This window comes from Acanthopagrus latus, chromosome 10 (genome assembly GCF_904848185.1).
Source record: "Acanthopagrus latus isolate v.2019 chromosome 10, fAcaLat1.1, whole genome shotgun sequence".
NCBI classification, from domain to species: Eukaryota; Metazoa; Chordata; class Actinopteri; order Spariformes; family Sparidae; genus Acanthopagrus; species Acanthopagrus latus.
The window spans coordinates 8,345,809-8,366,697 of NC_051048.1; the positions used below are offsets into that span (position 1 = coordinate 8,345,809).

The following is a 20,889-nucleotide window of genomic DNA, read 5'->3' on the forward strand; positions in this document are numbered from 1 at the left end:
GGTTAGGAGCACTGGGGAGGTAAGGGAGATAAAAGGGGGGATGTACTTGTGAGACCATGCTGCATTTAGGTGTGAGGGTTCAAGGACAAGAGGTGTGAAGATCTCAGAGGTTTACAGCTCAGCTGAACCCATCTTTCACAACCACTGCTCTTTTTTTTCTCTCTCTCTCTTGAACTCTCATCTTTTCTTCCTGTTACTCTGCCTCTCACCTTTCTACCTCTCACTTTCAAACTTTTTATAGCTCCCCCCCCCCACCACCACCACCACCACCACCATCACACCCCCTTCTTGCTCATTATGCAACTCTCTTCAGTGCTCCGTCCTCCTCCTGTTTTCTTGGCCTGGGCTGTCGGCACTGCTTGCGATCTCATCAGGCCTATCTCTTGGTAAAACAGCGGGCCAAGTCCGAGACACCTCAGAGAGTTGGAGGAGAAAGACAGAAGAGACGGAGACAAATTCCTCAAATATTGTAGCTGTCTTAGCCAGTTAAAGTGACAGCTGGTCACATTCAGACACACACACATCCTTGCACAGGTTGCTGGATTGTGGCAATGTGGGTCTGAAACCAATAAACTATCTAGCAGGATCACAGACAAGTGTTTGAATGAGTCTGCTTAGTCCCAGAGGGGATTTCTGCTGTATCACAGTCACATATACAAAGTCAGGCTCCTTTCCCCTGCGTGCATGTCAGGGTTTCAACATCCTCTGGCCTGTAAAGCCCCACGGTGCAGCTCGTGCTGTCTGGCACCTCTGATTGCTTCTGTCGTAACAAGGGGAGCCCAAGAGAAGTGGGCGCATGGAGAATGCAAATGCTCTCCCTTTCTAGCTGCCTCTTTTCTGTCTGCGCTTTTTATAGGAGGTGAAAGTAGACAAACACCCACAGAGACAGACAGGGGTGTTGTGAAATAGGTCGCCTTCCAGTTCCACACTGACGCATTTGGATTTATCTGAAGTGCGCTGCTTCAGTGATGAGTTGATTTCAAGTGATTCTTAATGGAGTTTCGTAGGAAGAATCTTCAGGGAGGAAAAAATAAGAGGTATTAACATCCTAAAATGGAAAAAAAAGTGGCCTTTTTCTTGAAATCCCTGGTTTATATATTTTTCAGCAGATCAGTTTCATGTTGGACTGCTTGTGTTAACATCTGCTAAATTAGGCTAAATGGCTTGAGGAAAGAGTGTTTAGTTTAGTTGTGCATAACAATATGTTGATAAAGGTTTCTCGGAGTCTGGGTTAGCCTAGTTTAGTACAGGTCTGCCCTCTTCTGGTGTAAATTAGGCAACGCACATAGTCGTCTTGACACTGTTTAAACAGGTGCTACACTTGTTTTTGCTGAAATGCTGACATCCAGACTAAAATGTTTCTCCTCTCCTTGAAATGTGCACTTTCAAAGATAAGATTTCTTTCAATGTTTTGCACTTTGGAAGTGTAGCTTTGGAAATGTGAATATATTCTGTTTTTTTATGACAGTAATATGAATTTGTTTTTGTTTTATTCATCATTTTGTGATATTTTAAAGACCAAATAACTAATCAGACTAACCAGTTACTCAAGAAATAATCAGCTACTTTAAAAACTATTCAAAAATTGTGGGTTGCTGCACTGTAGCTGGAACAGGAGTAACATACTTGGTATCTGAAGCGGGACCTACTTTAAGAATTTAGTGAATATCAAAAAAGAATCTTTCAGATATTTCTAGTAGATTTAAATCCAATAATCATCCTCAATATTTGCATCTATGTTCCAGGTTCTTCTGCCCTCCTCCCTGTGTTTACCTGATGGGCAGCGGCTGGAAGAAAAAGAAGGAGCAGATGGAGCGAGACGGCTGCTCCGAGCAGGAGTCGCAGCCCTGCGCCTTCATTGGCATCGGCAACAGCGACCAAGAAATGCAGCAGCTTAATTTAGAGGGAAAGGTACAGCGCTCACACAGACACACACAGTTTCACTCTGTGTGGCATTGCAAGAAGACTCAGCATTTAAAAGGTTGTTGTTTCCAACCATTTTTCTGTTGACAGTAGTGACAAACATGTAACAGATGATTTGTATTTGTGTTTACAATTTTCCAAGACAGGTTGCACCAAATTAATCTATTTGCACCAAAAAAATCTGACCATAATGTGTTCTGATCTCTTCTCTGCCCTCCCCGCTCCGCCGTGTCCTGCAGAATTATTGCACAGCCAAAACCTTGTACATATCCGACTCCGACAAGAGAAAGCACTTCATGTTGTCCGTCAAGATGTTCTACGGCAACAGCGCTGACATCGGTGTCTTCCTCAGCAAGAGGATCAAAGTCATCTCCAAGCCCTCCAAAAAGAAGCAGTCCCTCAAAAACGCTGACTGTGAGTCTTCAGCTATTTGTGCCTCAGACACTTTTGTCACTAAAGTCTGCTGTTCGCAAGTGACTTTTTCAAGTACAGTGTGACCCACAACCATATTTTTTCGTCAGGAGAATATGTGTCTAACACATCAGTCATTGCATTGTGGAGCTGTATCTCATTTATTGTTCCTAGTTTGAAGCCAATTAACACATTTTATTCGAAAAAATATATTTTTATGTTCCCTTACATGCCAATAGAGTCCTTCTTATATGACAGTATCTTAAAAAACCTAATAATTGTATTAGTATTAAGTTAACACCACTTATAACAGGATAACATTTTTATATAATTTTCCAGGTAGTTATAATCTTTACATATAAATAAATACATACATACATACATACATACATACATACATACATACATACATACATACATAACTTTACAATTTATTCTATAAAGCATGCTGTAACAACATGCTGTAACAATTGTTTCGCATAATCATGAACTCCCTTATTATTTCCAACCAGTAGAGGGCAGCACAGCTTCACCTTAGGTGGACACACTAACCCAGTTTCAGTATGTAGCACACCTGTAGTGTCCAACGCTACAGGTTTGGGTCATTACGTAACCCGCCCGTCATGTCTGTCCACAGTGTGCATCGCATCGGGGACCAAGGTGGCGCTCTTCAACCGCCTGCGGTCCCAAACAGTCAGCACGCGCTATCTACATGTGGAGGGCGGAAACTTTCACGCCAGCTCCCAGCAGTGGGGCGCCTTCTACATCCACCTGTGTAAGCCCTCACTCACTCAGTCACTCACTCTGAACTTCTGCTGCTGCTACACAGTCATTACACAAATGAGAAAATCACAAAGGACTGTAAGGAATGAGGTTTGACAGCTTGTCACTTTGTCTTCATGTTCGTTCTGTGTGAACATAGCCCACGCTGTATTATAGTAATTACACAGACACAGAGGGTGATTGATAAACTGAATGTGGGTTTGTGTGTGCATGATATGATGAGGAGAGTGGGTGGCTCACTTGTTCTTTCCTCTTGCGTGTGTTTTCAGTGGACGACGAGGAGTCAGAAGGAGAAGAGTTCACTGTGAGAGACGGTTACATCCACTACGGCCAGACGGTCAAGCTGGTGTGCTCGGTCACCGGCATGGCCCTGCCCAGACTGGTAAAAAGAAACGCTTCATTTGAGCCGAGGAAGAGGCTGCTTTCTGACAAAGTTACCCTTGTGTTCCTCTCAATGTCTTTTCACTTTCTTCTGTCATCTTTCTTTACTGCAGTTCCTCCATCCTTATCCCCTGCCTTTCTTCTTTCCATCACTCCTGACTTACCGTTAACGTCAACTCACTATTTTATTTCTCTGTCTTTAATTTCTTCCCTCTTTTATCCACTTTCCCATCTGTCTTCCACTTGGCGAATCTCCCTTTTAGTGTTGTCACCATACTGGAATTTCTAACATCAATTCACTATATTGAAAAAAACAAATCCTTTTGACAACCCTTCTCTCTCTCTTTGTCCTTGTCTCTCTCAGATCATCCGTAAGGTGGACAAGCAGACGGCGCTGCTGGATGCCGACGACCCTGTCTCCCAGCTCCACAAGTGTGCCTTCTACCTGAAGGACACAGAACGCATGTACCTGTGCCTTTCCCAAGAAAGGATCATCCAGTTTCAAGTAAGTATCTCGCCCCTAAACGCTCTCCTCACTTGTCACTCATCAGTACAGGGCTGATGTCGCTTCACTCTCAGATCTCATCTTATATGATTGAGGATGATTGTTCCTTGTCATTATTACAGCCTACTGTAAGGGGCTGTTTTAGGACAGGATGCCACTTTTTTTTGCTTTTGAAGGAGAAGATGCAGACCCATTACCTCCTGCATTTTGTCTTATTTGAACAGATTTAAAGCCAAGGAGAGACATTTGATTGCAGTCTTTAAGAGTCTCGATTGGCTGTAATTGTGTTCAATTGTCTTCCCTCAGGCCACTCCATGCCCAAAGGAACCAAACAAGGAGATGATCAACGACGGCGCCTCCTGGACAATCATCAGCACAGACAAGGCCGAATACACTTTCTACGAGGGCATGGGCCCCGTCCACTCGCCTGTCACCCCCGTGCCTGTGGTAGAGAGCTTACAGGTACTCATCAAAGAGGCATTAACAGAACATAAACCAGCCTGTGGTGTATGTTTTCATATTCTTTAAATCGTCATATTTTTTTTTTTGTCTGCAGCTAAACGGCGGAGGCGACGTCGCCATGTTGGAGCTGACAGGACAGAACTTCACTCCAAATCTGCGGGTCTGGTTCGGAGACGTCGAGGCTGAGACCATGTACAGGTGTGTGTCATTCTCCTTAAACATCCCATTGGATTTTGGGCCATTTAACTTGGTTTCTTTTGTGTTCCATTGATGCACCCTGGAATTCACCTCATTACTTGAAGTGCTCTTTCCATTTCTTGGCTAAAATGATTATCTGCAGCCTGGCTAGAAAATCTCGTTTTTTCCTTTCAGCATCCAAATGTCAATTAGAGCTAATTTTAGGATTTATTAGGGATCATCCAGAGTTAGAAAATGACAGGCTTTGAGTTTAATGAATATAATCAAGAAGTCAGTGTTGTGATTTGAATTCATAGAAGCTTTCAAAATGCTCCATGTCAGGCCCAATGCAAGAAATGAATCTCAGCTCTGAGTGATTTAGTTCACAAGAGTCATATAATCCTTCCATTCTTCTACTTCAAACTTGTGATGAGTGAGCCAGATACGTTTTTAGAGCGTTTTAAGGTAGTGTTAAACAAAAGATGCTTCAGCTTCTCCTCTGTCATGTTGAGTTTTATTGACCGATTAGATTTTATGTGTTTATCAGGACCACCTACCAAGCACTATGTCCCTGAGTGCTGTCCTAAAGGGCCCTGAGATGTTTTGTTTTTAAGATTATTGGGGCTTTCCTGCTTTTATTTGACAGTTGAAGTAGAGATGGAGTCAGGAAAGAGAGAGGTAGAGAGGGCCTCGCATTTATTACGACGCAATATCGTATTTTTATAAGATTTTTCAAATAGGCATGAAAAAGTCACTTTTATCGTCAGGTATTTAATAGGTTAGATTACCAAAAAGAGACATTCTGGTCTGGTAATTTGAGACTCTGTAGGTTGGGACAAGACAATGAGTCCTTTTCATTTTCGATATACCTGCTGTTGTTTTTCAGAGCTCAAGTAAGGATTATTTTGTATAATCTGCCAGTCATTTTCATGATTAAAAGTTCTATCGCCCTGATAAATGTTAGAACACCATAAGTACTGTCTGTTCAAATTCCCTAAAGCCTTAGTATAAAGGCTTTAAATGACTTATTTTGTCCAGTCAGCAGTCCAGAACCCAAAGATTATTGATGTATCATCACTTAAAACAAAGAAAAACATGAAAGCCACACAACTAAAAAACTGAAATTTGTGAATCTTGTATGTTTTTGCTCAAAATATTTATATAACTGATTATTCAATCATCAGAATAGTACAGTTGTCTTGATTTTGTGCTATTGTAAAATTCATGTTGTTGCTTTTAATAAATAATGCATAAAAGCACATTGGCATCGACTCTAACGCCGTCTTTGTGTCGTTTCTTTTCACCACACTCTGCAGGTGCGCGGAGAGCATGCTGTGTGTGGTGCCCGACATCTCAGCCTTCCGTGAGGGCTGGCGCTGGGTGCGGCAGCCCGTCCAGGTGCCCGTCACGCTGGTGAGGAACGACGGCATCATCTACTCCACCACACTGACCTTCACCTACACGCCGGAGCCTGGGCCGCGGCCACACTGCAGCGCCGCCGGGGCCATCCTGCGGGCCGGGAACTCCAGCCTGCTCAGCAGCAACAGCCAGGACGCCGGCCCCGGCGTCTACGGCCCCAACAGCACCTCCAACGCAGGAGTCACATCCTCATCCTCCACCGCCGCAGCTGTGGTCTCCTAACGCACACAGGGGGCCACTCACTATAATATGCCTTGAGAGCAAATGTACCACAAGGTGTATAAAGACTATGGGAAATAACAAACTGACTCACTCGTAAGTGCTGCGTTTAAATTTTGGATACAAAGAAGCTGAAAAAAGAAAAAAAAAATCGGGAGAAAGAACGCAGGGGGAATCTGAAGGAGGAGTGACATCATCGCGTTGTCGGCCAACGGGAATAAAGCGAAAAAGTGCTCCTTGCCACGCCCCCCTCTCCTGTGGTTACTTTAGGGACCTGCCTATCCAGTTCTGGTGTTCGGAATGAGTGAAGTTCCTGCAGGCTCAGAGCACCAGCACCTTTCTACGGGAAAATCGCAACAACAATACATCCGCCATGTACAAAAAAATTGTCTTGAAAGGAGAGTATTTTTTGTGGGCCCCCCTCCAGACCCGCCCACCCAACCTCCCTCCCATCACTTGTTTTATAATTATTCCTCTTGTGTTACTTTGCCTTCTTTTTCCCTGGGGGGGCTGGATGTATTGTTGTTGGAGGGAGCGCGAGGATGCAGAGGGACACACATAAAACGTGACGATAACATAGTTTTTATGGACCAAGGATCTTGTATAAGCTTTAGTAAAGGTACATTTTTCTCCATACCTTTTTTGTATTAAACATATAGTACACTTTTGTTACCAAATAGTTTCTATTCTTCCTCTGAGCTTGGGCTTTTGTTTCCCCCCTTTGAGGTCCAAAATCCCAACCTTTATGTTATTGCGACCTTTCTACAAACGCCTGCTTTTTCGGTCTTGGGACTGAACTTTTGTTTCATTTTGATAATCTTTGCTTCTTCTGTCGGGGAAAAAAAAAATTCTGAAGTCTGGGTTGTTTTTTTTATTTACATAAGCGAAGGTTGTTTTTTTTTTTATTTTTTTTTTTATTTTGTTTTTAATTGGGGAATAACCTCAGAGGGCCTATATTTTATCATTGGTTTTTATGAAGTCTTTAAAAAGAAAAGCTTTAAGCAACGCCTCTGCCTTGCCTGCAATACTCTATGTGCGCTATGTCTCCTTTCAGAAAAAAAAGTCTACACATCAGTACATCTCACATGGAGCCATAGCAACATTTGCAGAATTCATCAAGAAACTAGACTTCCAATGTTACGGAAAACATTGAGTTTGTCATTTTTCAAACTAATGTAACAAAGTGTTGTCAAAGGATAGCCTTAGTACTGTATATTCTTCCTGTCAAACCAGTCACATATCTAATATCACGTATCTGTTTCTCTATCGGTCACTGTATCGGATAACGTAGTGAAACTTGTCTCTCAACACCCGGCGAGGTGTCTTCCAGTGTGTGCTGTAGTTCTGGTGGCATTTATCTCCAAAAAAAAAAAAAAAGAGAGAGAAAAAAGACAGACACTTTTCAATTTGATGTGGCCTTACTGATAACTTCAATTGCATACAAAAAAAAAGAAACAAAAAAAAAAAATCACCTTTTTTCTTATCTGCTGTTTACTCACCTTGGAAGAACCTTTGCATAGCACAAAAACAAGCTAATGCCTGGCTTCTTATCACGGGAGCTCTCGCCGCTCCACGCTGTCGTGCAGAGCAGCCTTCTGAAGGATCTCTCGGCCTTCCTTTTACTTTTGTGTACAAGTACAAATACGCCCGTTTTTTATTCTCATGCGGTGCACGGCACCTTTTCACTTTTTTGGTACAATGTCTCACGAGCGCTGTAAGCTCTTTTCAGCCTTCTTCTTCTTTTTTTTTTTTATACCGAAAAAGAAAAAAATCTCCTGTGGTTTTATTATCTTTGCAGAAAAAAACAAGCGTGTGTACATTGAGTAGTTGCACTCATCACATGTTCACGGCGACTGCGTCTCCTGTAGGAGTTTAAAGGCCTTCTAAATGTGTATTATTGAAGATGTGCATTTTTCCAAAACATAACAGCAATATTGTACAGGTCATTTCATCGTCTTTGTCTGCCTGAGCACTAGTTCACCAGCCAGCAAATATATATGTGTGCGTGCGTGCGTGCGTGCGTGTGTGTGTATGTGTGTGTGTGTGTGTGTGTGTGACTGTCATATATGTAGTTGCTGTAATGGATAATGAGTCAGACTCGCTCCATTTCAGAGTGCTCCTCCAAAAAAAGATAATTTTTTTTGTTAAAAAAGAGAAAAACGTTGAGGTTTTTCTGTCTTCCACCAGGATCCAAATGTCTGATAATAGTGGGAAAAAAAACATTCATAGGCAATACTTATGATTTTACAGTACAACTGTGTACAACTTCCGGGGAAAAACAAAAAAGAACAGCGATACTGTAACTTGAATGTCTGCTTGATGAAGTATTTCTGAAATTTTCTTACAAACAAACCCTTGAAATAGGATCAAAAAAGGATTTGCTTGCACCCTCCCCCTTCAATGTAAAAAAAGATGAAAAAGTTAAGTTATGCCCCCTCCCCATTTCGCCACCTGTCAGTCATTAATGTTAAATGTTTTATATTGTAATATTGATATTTTTTAAATTATTGGTACAAAGTCTCCCCTTGTCTTATGTCAAATAAAAAAGAAAAAAAAAAGAAAAGTGCATTATTGCCCGTGCTGCCTAGGTCGGCCTGGGAGTGTATTTTTTTAAAAGAGGCCACTTCCTGTCTATCCTGGAAAAAAAAAAACAAAAAAAAAAAACGTCGAGGAGTTGGTGCTGCAGCCGTAGTGTAGCAATCCAAAACCTGAAACAGATTTCTCGCGCTTCTTCACGCTGAGCTCTTGCAGGTCGACCTGAACCCTTTACTCTGCAGGATGGAAATCTTAACTGTAGATTTTTAACCTGAGTGTTTTTTCTATGTTTACTAGCTCTAAATTCAGCGAGTTTTTAACATTAGCATCCTCCTCCTCCTCCTCCTCCTCCTCCTCGAAGCTTGGATATTTTTTGGGGGGGGGGTTTTTTGTTTACATGTCGCCTCTTTAGGCTAACCCCCACCCCTCTGGCTCCTCTTCATTGCCTCACGCAAGTCTGAGCTTTGTCACTAATAAAAAAAAAAGGGGGGGTGATGCATGTTTTTTTTTTTTTTTTATTTTAAAGAAAAAAATGTGTCGCCTTGACAATCCGAGCTGGTTTACAGTTTTGTTTAGTTTTTTTCTCTTCGAAAAACGCCTGGAGTTCGAAGACATAGGGAGGAATAACTTGATGCCTCATTCATAAAGGGGATTAAAAGCGGTCAAAAAAAAAAAAAATGTTACATGCCTTCTTTTAAAGACGCACGCTGTGTTAATAACCTGGCGACAATGCTTTCAGAGAGGTAAACAAAAACATCTCATCAGCGATGCTTTTTACAGAAAATATCTTAACTGGTTTCTTTCTCTTTGCGTGTCTGGTCATACTTGTTTTGCTCTTCCAAAAGCAGCTGTTTCTTGTGTTTGTTTGTTTTTGTTTTGTTTTTTTTTTTATAATGAGCTCTGAACAATGTATGTATCCTCTAATATGCCAAATGTCTTTTTATAATGTAGTTTTCATGCACTGCTAAACAAAACAGGGCAGAGTGAGAGGCAGCTTTAAACAAATACAAAAAAAAAAAGGAGTGTGGAGCCCTTCTCTGTCGCACTCAGCCTTACTTCTCCTTAAGACTATTTGGCTGTTTGCACTACAGAGCGCTAACCTTTTCTTTTTTTTTTTTTTTCCCTCTCTCACACATTTCATCCTCACTCTTTGTCGCTCATGTTTATGTATGTACATTTGGAGTTTCACCCCCTTTCTTTCTTTTTTTTTTAACATGCAGCCTGTTATGCTTAGCTTTGCTACAGTCAGATCACTTTTTTTGTTGTCATTTCCCTCCTCTTCCTCTTCCTCATCTCCTCCTCCATGCCCTTTCACTATCTTTCACTCTCACTGTATCTGTGTATTATTCTAGTAAATGGTAAGCAGAGGTGTCATTGTGGTAGTATACTCAGTGCTCAAAGGGTTGCTGATGGTAGAAACCTGTGCCGTTTGTAACATTTAGCAATAACGTCAAAACAAAGGGGACGGTTTTTTGATAACATACGTTAGTTTTGATTTTGTACATATTGCAGCTCCAGGTTCATGCTCAAAAAAATCTGTATGTCATTAAAAGAAGAAAAAAAAAAACGAGAAAAAACTTGCAATATTGGCATAAAAATGAGAAATAAAAAAGTGATATAAAATCTCACTTTGTCTTCATTTTGTTTATCGTCATCAGAAGCGTTGGCATGTACGTTTTGGATTTTCGTTACTTTACAGGTTTTAAGCAAGAGTACAAATGACTTCCTGTGTCCTTTTGTGAAGAATAAACATCAACACTTTATGATGGCCATCATTAAAGGGGCAGTGTAACTATTTTTGATGAATAGTAAATCCATTGTCAATTAAACCTTAGTTGATCATTACTTGACTGTCAACAATGAAATTCTTTATACACCATTTACTAAGCAATTGTTTTTTAAAGTCGCAAATGTTTACAGTACTTTGTAAATGGTTATTAAATTATTAAATACTGGGTAGATCATCTCTTAACACTTGGATGATCACTATAAAGTTGTAACAGTTTATCAGCTGCTTAGTTGATGGTTTACAAAGCATTTCATTGTCTAACAATGAGGTAACTTAACTAAAGTTTAATTAGCTGCAAGTCTGCCATTTATTAATGACTGTTATTATAAAGTGTTACCAAATAAACATGTCCTCCAGTAAGTGGTCCTCCAGTGGCTGCAGGGTGACGACGATTCTTCTTTACCCAAATGGAGCTCTTATTCCCGGGAAGAAGTCCCAGCAGATTTCCTCCTGTTTCTTTCTGCCACTTGTCTGGACCTTAATGCCCTCTGTCCTTTAGATCCACTTTTATTAAAGCCGTTAAAAGCTCCGGGTTACTCTGCCCTGAGTCTCTTGCAGATACAGTTGCACACTGTGCACTCAAGGTCTTTATATGGTCAACCAGACATTGGATATTTAGAGATGGGTCGTGTGTGTCTGCACAAAAGGAGACATCAGTAATCCCAGAACTGCTTTCAGATGCACAGTGTGGTCAAAAAGTCTGAGAACAAGACTTAAAATACTTCTATTTTGCATTTATTTCAATAACATAAGAGTTGAATCTTTGAAATGAATTTCAGAATATCAACAAAATGCTCAAGGTGGCATGGATTTCACAATTTCTTTGTTCAAATCTGATGACTCATGTTATCCCTAAAGCTTTCTTGCTTTAATAATAGTAGGTACTGGAGCTGGCATGGACTCCACAAGTCTGTTGTCAAACCTCCAAGCTTTGCAGGAACTCCTTGGTCTCTTTTTTTGGTGTTCAAGTAGATTTCACAAAGCTTTGATGTGTGTTTGGGGTCAAACTTGTAGAGTCCATGCCAGCTAGAGTGCATGGTCTTATTAAAGCAAAAGGGGGCCATACCAAACACTTGGTATATTCAAAAATGATGGAGATTTTAGTCTTTGTTCCCATTTCTCTTTAACGATGCTCCAGCTAGTATGGACTCTACAAGTTTGACCCCAATCACATCTCAAGGCAAGAATGCAAGAACTACTTGAAGACCAAATAAGACTGAGGAGTCCTAACTGTAATCAAAATGCCATTGACGAAACATTGTGTAATCATGCTGGGATTACATGAGTGATCAACTTATGGAGTCCATGCCAGCTTGAGTGCGTCCTCTTATTCAACGAAAAAAGGGGGCATACCAAATAATCGGGTATTCTGAAACTGATGGAAATCTTTGTCTTTGTTATGTCCCCGTTTTGCTTTAATGACACTCCTGCTGGCATGGACTCCACAAGTATGACCTCAAACACCAAACAGCTTTGCAAGACTTACAAAAAAAACAAAGACTAAGGAGTCATAACTGTCATGGACCTTCTTCCACGGTCACATGACATCAACCCCATGCCCAAAAAATTGTTTTATACTCGAAACAAACGCAAAATAAAAGTATTTTGACTGATGGACTTTTTGACTGTATGCTACATAAAGAGAAAAACAAACCTGTAAAATCGCCAGGATTACATTCAATTATGTGCCCACAGGTTTAGCAGGACTTCCGACAAAGTAGGCACATTGTCATGCAATGAGGGTTCAAATATCTTCATAAATGTAAGGATTTACACAACAACATCGAGGTCACACAATGAACATTGCAACATGTCGACACCAGAGAAAACGAAAAGGTAATAAGTTGCTACATCGACGCTGCTATATTTAACAGTAAGAATCAGCGGTGCCGGGAATTCTCTCTTTGAAGACGAGGGGATACAGGTGTTCAACGTCCCACATGTGATAAGGCCTCCCTCCAGTTCCCACAGTACACACAGTACAAGCCCCCTTCGGCACACAAACACACACACACACACATGCACAGTGGGTCAAGGACGATAGCAGGGCTGTTTGTGCACTGGAGGATTGTTTTGAAGCTGCTTACGCTGCAGCGCTGCAGCTCTGCAGCGTGACAGGCATGTTGTCGACCCTGCAGCATCTAAAAAGAAATTAAAGGGTTTACACTACCGCTGACTGTTTTGTTTATTTGATTTCTTTTATGTACTTTCCAGGCTTTGAGGCTGGGGCCACTGGTTTGCAACTGTTTCCATGCAAAAAGTGAAACGTTTGAATTGTCTAATAAAAAGGAATGGGCTGACATTTTGGTAAATACGCTTATTTACTTTCTCTCTCTGCAGTAGGTATGGAGCTACAGCAATGCCAGGAGGAGATTAGCTTAGCTTAGCTTAGCATGCAAAGTATGAGTACGTGAAGTTTAAGCAAATCTGTCTGATTAGGTATTAAACAATCAAGTGTTACACTGTGGTTTTAAAGCTGTTTGTAGTCGTACTGGCAACATTGGATGTGCTTGCTGTGTCTTGCTAATCGCTAAGCTCACTGCCTCCCAACTCTAGCTCCACATGGTAACGATCTTTTCATTTAACTCAGGACAAGAAGGCAAATAGGCAGTCCACCCAAATGTCACTTTCTTCAAAGCTGTGTTGAGATCCAGTGGCTGCCTGGAACGCAGGAACAATTGTGAAAGACTAAAACGTGCATGCGTTGAAATATGGTCAGGGGTAAATATCCTGTGAATTACACATGATTTGTAGTGCATAAACACTTGAAAAGTTCAATCTTGGCCTCAGTTGACAAAACCATCTTCCCTCAAGGTCTATGTAGGTTTTTCAAACCTGATTTACGGAAGGACGCTCCAGAATTGATGAGTGTTCGGACAGAAAGAAGTTGCTTGCTCATCACAGGGCTGAGGTATAGAGACAAACAACCAGTCAGCTATGGGGTTGCTTGCTTGTGAAATATATACAAGTAAAATACAAATGGCTGATATGACAAAATGTATTCAATTAAAGTCATTTGGAATTTTTAAAAAAAACAAACACAAAAAGGCATATTGTCACACTTCAGCCATTTAGTCGCCTCAGGATGCGTTGGATGTTAGGTGCTGAATAGCGACAGACGGGAGCTCGGCAGTGACAATGAGGTCATTATTTTGTTTTATTTCGTTTATCGTTCAAGTTACTTGTGTTTATTTTATCTGTTCTTCAAGCTCCAATAGTAGCCTCGTTCGATTTAGCATCAAACACAGATCCTGTTAAAACCGTTCCAGTGGAAAAACATACATATTCCACATCTGGCGTGTTTAATTTTTTCTTAATGATTAACCAATGTTAGATCAGCCGACTATCAATTGGCGCTATTACCTTACATTTTGTATTCCGAGTCATGGACGTTCCCACTACAACCGGACGCACTCCGCTGATAAAGACGAGATACGGCCGAAGGCTCCTGAACAGTTAAGTTCCCTTGAGGTGAGATTCTGGTATAAGTTGAACAACTTTCTTTTATATTTTTTTTAGGTATCATGAAGAAAAGAAAGACTTTTTGTCTGAACTGGTCGCATTTTGCGACCTTCTCGTATTGATTTGCACAAAATACTATTTGGTCCCTGCATGGTTACATATTCAGTCACCACTCGTTGTGGTAGAGGAACAACTATTTAAAAAAAAAAAAAATAGTATATAGTATAGTAGAGTATATGGAGAGTGGTATTCTTCATTAAAGGTGCACTATGTAGTTTTGTGGAAGACATTTTAATCAGAGGAGATCTTATTTTTCTTTTGTATATTTGTTTTTATGACTGTGTAAGCTGTATATGTTTATATGTGGCGGACCCTGCCACTTTTCTAGCTTCAAAAACAGTGTTTTGGTACCTTAATTTCCTCCGAGAACAGCTCGTTCGTTTAGTTATTGAAAAAAAAAAAAGAATATTTCCGAGTTTGTGTTATTACCTCATTAAAATTCAGATCTTGAATATCTTCTCCAAAACCACACAGTGCCCCTTTGAATTGATATTCTATGTCTGTTGCTATGTCAGACTTGAGGTCCTTTGTAGGCTTCATATGACCGGGCATCCACCCTCGGACACTGCAAGCTTGTGTTGACCCGCCGTTAAAGTGTTGGACGTACACCACACCACATCACACTCCAAGCTAAAGCTTCGTAGCTGCTCATAAAGCTGTCCCATAAGCACAGTGAGGCCTTTACGTTGAGACTCCCCTCAAGTGTTTCAGACCACAGCTCTTACACACACACACACACACACACTCACACACAAACATATGTCTCGGTCCAGTTTAGGTCAGCTCGCTCCACGCTGATGTACGGATGCCGGTGTAGGTGAAGCGCGTGCTGCCCCCGCTTGGCGGCGTATGGCCGTTCTGCTCGGCCGTCTTCGCCCCCGCTCTAGATCTGCCCGCGTCCCCTTTGGCCGTCCCGGTTGATCTCCCCAGGCCGCTGCTCCTCCTCAGGCAGCTGCAGCAGGTGAACGTAGCGAGCATCCCCTGGCGGAAGCGCTTGTTCATGAAGCAGTAAATGATGGGGTTGACGCAGGCCGAGGTGTAGGACAGCAGGTGAATGAAGGAGATGGGCGCGCCGGTCAGGCGGTAGGCCGAGCGCCGGTCGAAGGCCTGCCAGGCATTGACCACAAAGACGGGGGTCCAGCAGAGGAAGAAGAGGAAGACGATGACCAGGAGCATGCGGATCACGCGCTTCTTGGCCATCAGGTTGGCCGTCGAGCTGCTGCTGCACACGCGGGCCACCGTGGCCTTGACACTAGAGTTGGTCGAGTTTCCCGTGATGCTCTTCCTTTTAGACGGCTGCATGTAACAGCCGTCGCTGTCGCCGGGCTTGATGCTGCCTGTGCTGGACTGTCTGTCTGTCGGGGGAGAGAATGCGAAAAAGGGAGAAGATCAGAGCGCGAGAGTGCAATTTCATCAGTAGCGTGGGTGCAAAAGCCCTCAAGACTGGGTCACGTCTGTCACCTACAAATGGGAGATTTCTCTAAGAGCCCGGGCAGCTTTTCCAGATGATCAGGATGACATGGTAAACCACTTGGCTCGGAGCTGAATACCACAGGTAATGGAAGTCATAACGTATTGATGCCAGCCCGCTTTTCGTGGCTCGTGGCTGTGCTTGTTTCATTTTCCTACCTCTGCTTGATTTCCTGCTGGAGAGCTCAAACTTGATGCCGCGGTACAGCTCCAGGGAAATGAGTCCATAGGCTGTCATCATGATGATCCCGGGGATGAGGAAGAGCAGCAGCAACAGGGACACGTACCTGCGAGGGACACATTTGGAGGATGCAGACGAGCATTTGTTGCGTCTGATTTAAATGAGCACCAGGGCCAAAGTGCTTTGCTATAATTAGAAACGCCCGCCTTTCAGTCACAATTAACATCATCATGACAAAATTACTGTTTCATTTAGCGTGTTTGCTGCGTAATATGCCTTTAACATGTTCTGCATTGTTTAGTAATGTTGATCATTGACTTTTGCATGCTTTTATTCTGAAGGGACACATTTTTGTCATGCCAGAAGATTTCCCCAAGTGGTCGCCCCTCACCAGCAGCATCAGACTGAGAAAATCAATAAAGGGCCATCTGAAATTAGCAAAGAGCCACTCCGGCTGCCACACGGTCTGAGTGTGAACACGCCTTGGTGGGACAGTAAAGTGATGCACTTATTTTCATCTCACCAGGACTGCTGGATGACGTCATTGGGCCACATCAGGCGGCACATGTGCCCGGTGCTGTTGTTGCGGCGGGTGAAGGGCTTTAGGGTGCTAGAAATGGGGTAGGGCAGCATCAGGATGAAGGAGGCCACCCAGGTGGCAGTGATGACCTTGGCGGCGTGAGATTTAGTCTGCCACGTCCTGGAGGTCAGCGGGTTGCAAATGGCGCTGTAGCGCTCCAGGGAGATGGCCACCAGGTTGAAGGTGGACACACTTACTGAGACACCTGCACGGATGAGAACGTCCAGAAATAAATCACCGACAGTATGACTGGAAGTGTTGAGCGCTGGCAGGCTGAGACTTATTGAACACAAAAATCATAGGAACTATTTGTATATTTATATAGAGTTAGATGTGGGAAAATGGTTAGCTTAGCATAAAGACTAGAAAGAGGGAAAAAGCTAGCCTTGTTCTGTGCAAGCTAAAAAAAAATACACCTACCAACACCTCTAAATGCTGACTTATTAACATGTATCTTGTTTAATAAGCACAAAAAACACATTTTAAAAACATCTTATTTTGGTTTGACAAGTGAATATGGGCTGCTAGCCTTAGCCAGCCTATATTTAGAGAGTGGGGACATTCAACGTCTATGCTGGCAAGAAGTGAACACTTCTACATATTAACCCTCAATTGGCAAATTAGATGAAAAGATTGATGGCCTACAACACTGTTGTCCAGAAGCCAGTTAGCTTAGCTTAGCCACACCAAAAAACACAATTTGTTTATACACTGTTTTAACAACACTGTTAAGCACTGAGATTTAAAGCTGCTGGCAGGTAGGCCTACATTTTTAACCTTTGGACAAAACCATGCTAGCTGCTAGCTATTTTTCCCACCTTTATGCAAAGTTAAGCTTAGCTTGGAATAGAATTAGGGTTACGGTTAGCTAAGCTTAACCACCCAAAACCACAGTGCGTTTTTAAAGTTTGGTTTCATATGGAATAAACTTGTGTGGTACCACACCTTTTTTTCTTTTTTTTTACACCATTGGACAGGCAGGCTGTTTCTAGTCTTTATGCAAAGTGAAGCTAATTGGCTCTGGGCTGTAACTTCATATATAATATTAATATGAGAGTGTTCTCAATCTTCTCATCCAACATATCACCCTTCTCTTTGGTTTTGGCTGTGGGCTTTGTAACACCCAGAATGGTCATCCTCTGTGTTTACTGTACTGCATGTGATACTATGGCACATTAATGTGTCGTCACATTAAATTTAACTGCCAAGCGGTGACAGAGCCCATGCTGCACCAGATCCCCTTCTAACACACTCAGTAACAATAACACAAAGAGCTATAAATACTTTCAAATTATCGCCGTGTACAATTCGAGAGGAGCGACACATAAACAGATAAACATGTGGACAAATGAGGTAATAACCCCGGATGACAGCACTCTGATCTCACCGAACGGAGCAACAGGATGTATAAGGAGAAGAATGAAAATCGGATTTCCTATCGGACCTGTAATTGGATGAAAATGAATCATTTGTATAGGTGCACCGTCCATAATGACTGCACCTTATTACAAAGCGCCTGGTGGAGCTTTTCTGAGTGGTAGAAGAAGAAGAGACCTAAAGTAAAGGCAAGGGCTGATTCCCATCCATGAAATCATTTGGAAGTAATTTAAATTGGAAATCTGTGATGAGTCCTGAGAACACAAACACATTGGTATGATGTTAGAGAACATGACTGGAAGGATTTTGCACATTCTTTTTTTAAATTATTATTATCATATAAGCCCGCTGGCTTAAAGTCCAACTACAAGTGAAGCTAAACGGGGGAGGGGGTCCTTCAGGTGTTCCTTCAGGAGTTGGTGGAGACCAAAAACAGAGCAAAAAAGTGTGTGAACAGAGTATTACATTTTCCACGTTGCCAAAAAAACCCCAAGAATTGTCTGGAGGTCTCCTTAAATGTATCTAGTGATGTCACACTTACAAATGTGGAAAAGGCATGGCCAGCCCCTCAAATAATCAGAAACCATCCAGTGGTGTCACCCTTACAAATAGTGAAACCTGGACTCGAACTGCGTTCACTGGCTTGGCAGCCTTGTCGTCTGTATCTCCTCCTCCAGATATGAAAGTCAGGTAATAAACATGCAACGTGAACATGATTCGACACTAACACTGTACGTTGCGCTGGAATGAGCTGGATGTGTCTGTGTTCACAGCTTGTTTCCGCTGCCCCAGAGTGACCAAAACAATTCAGTTATTGCAGGTTTGACTGTAAATTCCAGACAGCCCTTGGGATGAAACTCTGCACAGTGCAGCTCAGACCAAATGAAGTAATGATAAGCAAAATATAAATGGATATTTTTTTAGTAGAAGGAGAAGTTCTGTTGTCATTGTGCTCTCAGACTGACTGGATGTACTGTCATCGCACCATCATTTCGCCCGACACCCCGCAATCATTCATCAATGTGACAGCCTCGACTGAATTTTTAAAAATCCAAGGTCATTTCCTCGCTTCGGCTGGACAATAAAGTTATTCGAATCCTAATCTAATAATCCAAATATAGCCGCTGGAACAACTGAACTGTGGCATATACGGCTTCAGGCAAATCTACACCTTCCTGCCAACATGTTTCATTTGACCGGAGCTTCTTTTAGCTCTTTTTTAAAAAAAAAAAAATTTTTTTTTTTTTAGCCCAAGCTCATTAAAGCACCACAGGATTTGAACATGCAGGACAAGAACTAAAACGACTTCAGTTATCTCTTTAATGCAATTACGCACACGATAGAATGAAAATACAAAAAACAGTGCAACATGGACGCGCAAATTGAAACTGAAAAGCGGCACAGCGCACAACTTTACCACATTTAAATTAAAGGCTGGATGCAAAATTTGAATGTCATTTGCTCTCAGTAAGCTGAAGAATGTCGACTTTAGATGGTAATGATTGCTGGTGGTTATGATCTGCTCTTATATGGCCAATAAAAAAGTGATGAATACATGCAAAATGCCACACAGTTTCACTTGGAGGCCCTTTAATACCAGCAGTATGCCAACAATTCTGATAATCTGCTGTCATCCTTCCACTCACCCATGAAGTACATGACCAGCTTGCATATGACGGTGCCGAAGATGAAGTCCCTCATGAGGTTGGGGATGAGGGTGAAGGGGATGCAGACCAGGGACACCATCAGGTCGCTGACGGACAGGGACAGCAGGAAGAGGTTGGTGACGGTCCTCATGCGCCTGTTCCGCACCAGGACGGCGATGATGAGGCTGTTGCCCAGGACGCTGAGGAGGAAGATGAGGCTGTAGAGGACGATCCGCACCGTCTGGTTGATATCTGAGACACAGAGTGAGGAGTCGTCACTCTTAAACTCAGTCACAACCGCTCTGTGTGTGCAGAATTGTGTCTTTCAGGTCTTTTGGATCAGATATAATATGCAATGTTGCAATCCTGTGCGTCATAGCAGTTCAAATCACTTTACACAGGCGGAACTAGTGCACAGTCACAGCACATGTGTCACTACTAACACAGGGCAGACTGCATTAGCTGTACAGAGGACCTGAGCCATATGCGTAATGCGCACTGGCGCACATGAAAATGCCCAAAGCGGTCGCTCCTTTAGCATAATCTGGAGATAATTGACTGCATTTGGAGCAAAATTAACATCAGATTTACGAATCAAATGACCTAATTTTGGACAGGACGTTTCTCGGTGTCTGAGGATTCAATCGGCGTGTGTTACCTTTGGGTTCTGGCGTGGGGTCCTGCTCGCCCTCGCACTCCGAAATGTTCTTGATCCCGAAACTGCATAGAATCTTGTTCAGGTCGGTGGAGTTGACGAGGAGCATGTCGTGGATGGTGAACGTCTCCATTGCGCCTTTTTGTTTTGTTTTGTTTTGTTTTGTTTTCAAATTCCCCTCTGCCCGGCAGCCTCAAGTGAAATCAGTCATAGGGAAGAGCATTCGTCATGCAAAAAAAAAAATTAAAAAACAAAACAAAACAAAAAAATGCTCCAAGGATGAGATTAATCAATCAAAACTATACATTCCCTCTCAGTCGAATTTGGAAAAGAAGAAGAAATAAGCAATGATGATGATGATGATGATATTCTCTACAAGTTGCCCGTGCGCTCTCGCTCTGGTGCGCTCTGCTCCACTTTCTGACAACAACATGTGGACGAGTCGCATTCTTCAGTCTGTACGAGTCAGCTCCCCCCCACCTCCTCTTCCTCCCCCTGCTCCTCCTCCTCTTTTTTCTTTTTTAAAATAAAACACCCAATCATAAATCAGTGCGTAAGTAGTATCCTTCTATCTTCTTTATTAATACCTCAAATATTGCTACATATTCAAAGCCAGGTATTCCAGCTCACACAAGAGGAATGGAGTGGATTCCAAAAATGCCACCAGGACTCTGCTCTGCATCCACTGTAGGCTGTCCATGCCCACGGGTCTGACCCATTTCAGAGCATGATATTGCCCGCCGTGGCATTTTCATGGGAGCGTGTCAGCAGCAATATGGAGGGGCACATTGACTTGTGCTGTAATTGCTGTGATGGGTGGAGAGCCTTGCTGTCATTCGCGCCCAAGCAGCCAT

General features: G+C 42.4%; 2 protein-coding genes across 6 annotated transcripts in view; one reads left to right on the top strand and one right to left on the bottom strand.

Annotated features, from left to right (window-relative positions):
- Positions 1–10,438, top strand: part of rbpjb (recombination signal binding protein for immunoglobulin kappa J region b) — a 48,602-nt gene extending 38,164 nt beyond the window's left edge. For 2 of the 3 annotated variants that reach the window (XM_037111713.1, XM_037111715.1), the window contains exons 4-11: positions 1,746–1,911; positions 2,163–2,337; positions 2,972–3,109; positions 3,387–3,499; positions 3,863–4,003; positions 4,310–4,465; positions 4,560–4,663; positions 5,959–10,438. In XM_037111713.1, coding sequence (XP_036967608.1) covers positions 1,746–1,911; positions 2,163–2,337; positions 2,972–3,109; positions 3,387–3,499; positions 3,863–4,003; positions 4,310–4,465; positions 4,560–4,663; positions 5,959–6,283 — 1,318 coding nt within the window. In that variant the 3' untranslated portion in view covers positions 6,284–10,438. The remainder of the gene's footprint in view (positions 1–1,745; positions 1,912–2,162; positions 2,338–2,971; positions 3,110–3,386; positions 3,500–3,862; positions 4,004–4,309; positions 4,466–4,559; positions 4,664–5,958) is intronic. The other variant, XM_037111714.1, reaches the window with a different exon arrangement.
- Positions 9,998–20,512, bottom strand: cckar (cholecystokinin A receptor). 3 transcript variants are annotated; one of them, XR_005077269.1, is made up of 7 exons: positions 20,039–20,462; positions 19,381–19,632; positions 16,301–16,562; positions 15,756–15,883; positions 14,888–15,481; positions 13,440–13,510; positions 9,998–13,265 (listed from the first exon to the last, which is right to left on the bottom strand). XR_005077269.1 is itself a non-coding variant. In XM_037111717.1 (6 exons), exons 1-5 carry the CDS (start codon positions 20,104–20,106, stop codon positions 14,901–14,903), a joined length of 1,341 nt encoding a protein of 446 aa, XP_036967612.1. In that variant the 5' UTR covers positions 20,107–20,512; the 3' UTR covers positions 9,998–13,510; positions 14,888–14,900. The 3 variants fall into 3 exon arrangements, 2 of the variants coding, with proteins under 2 accessions (XP_036967612.1, XP_036967611.1); XM_037111717.1 differs by having other exon boundaries at positions 9,998–13,510; positions 19,381–19,682; positions 20,039–20,512; XM_037111716.1 differs by having other exon boundaries at positions 9,998–13,510.
- Between the last annotated feature and the right edge of the window lie 377 nt (positions 20,513–20,889).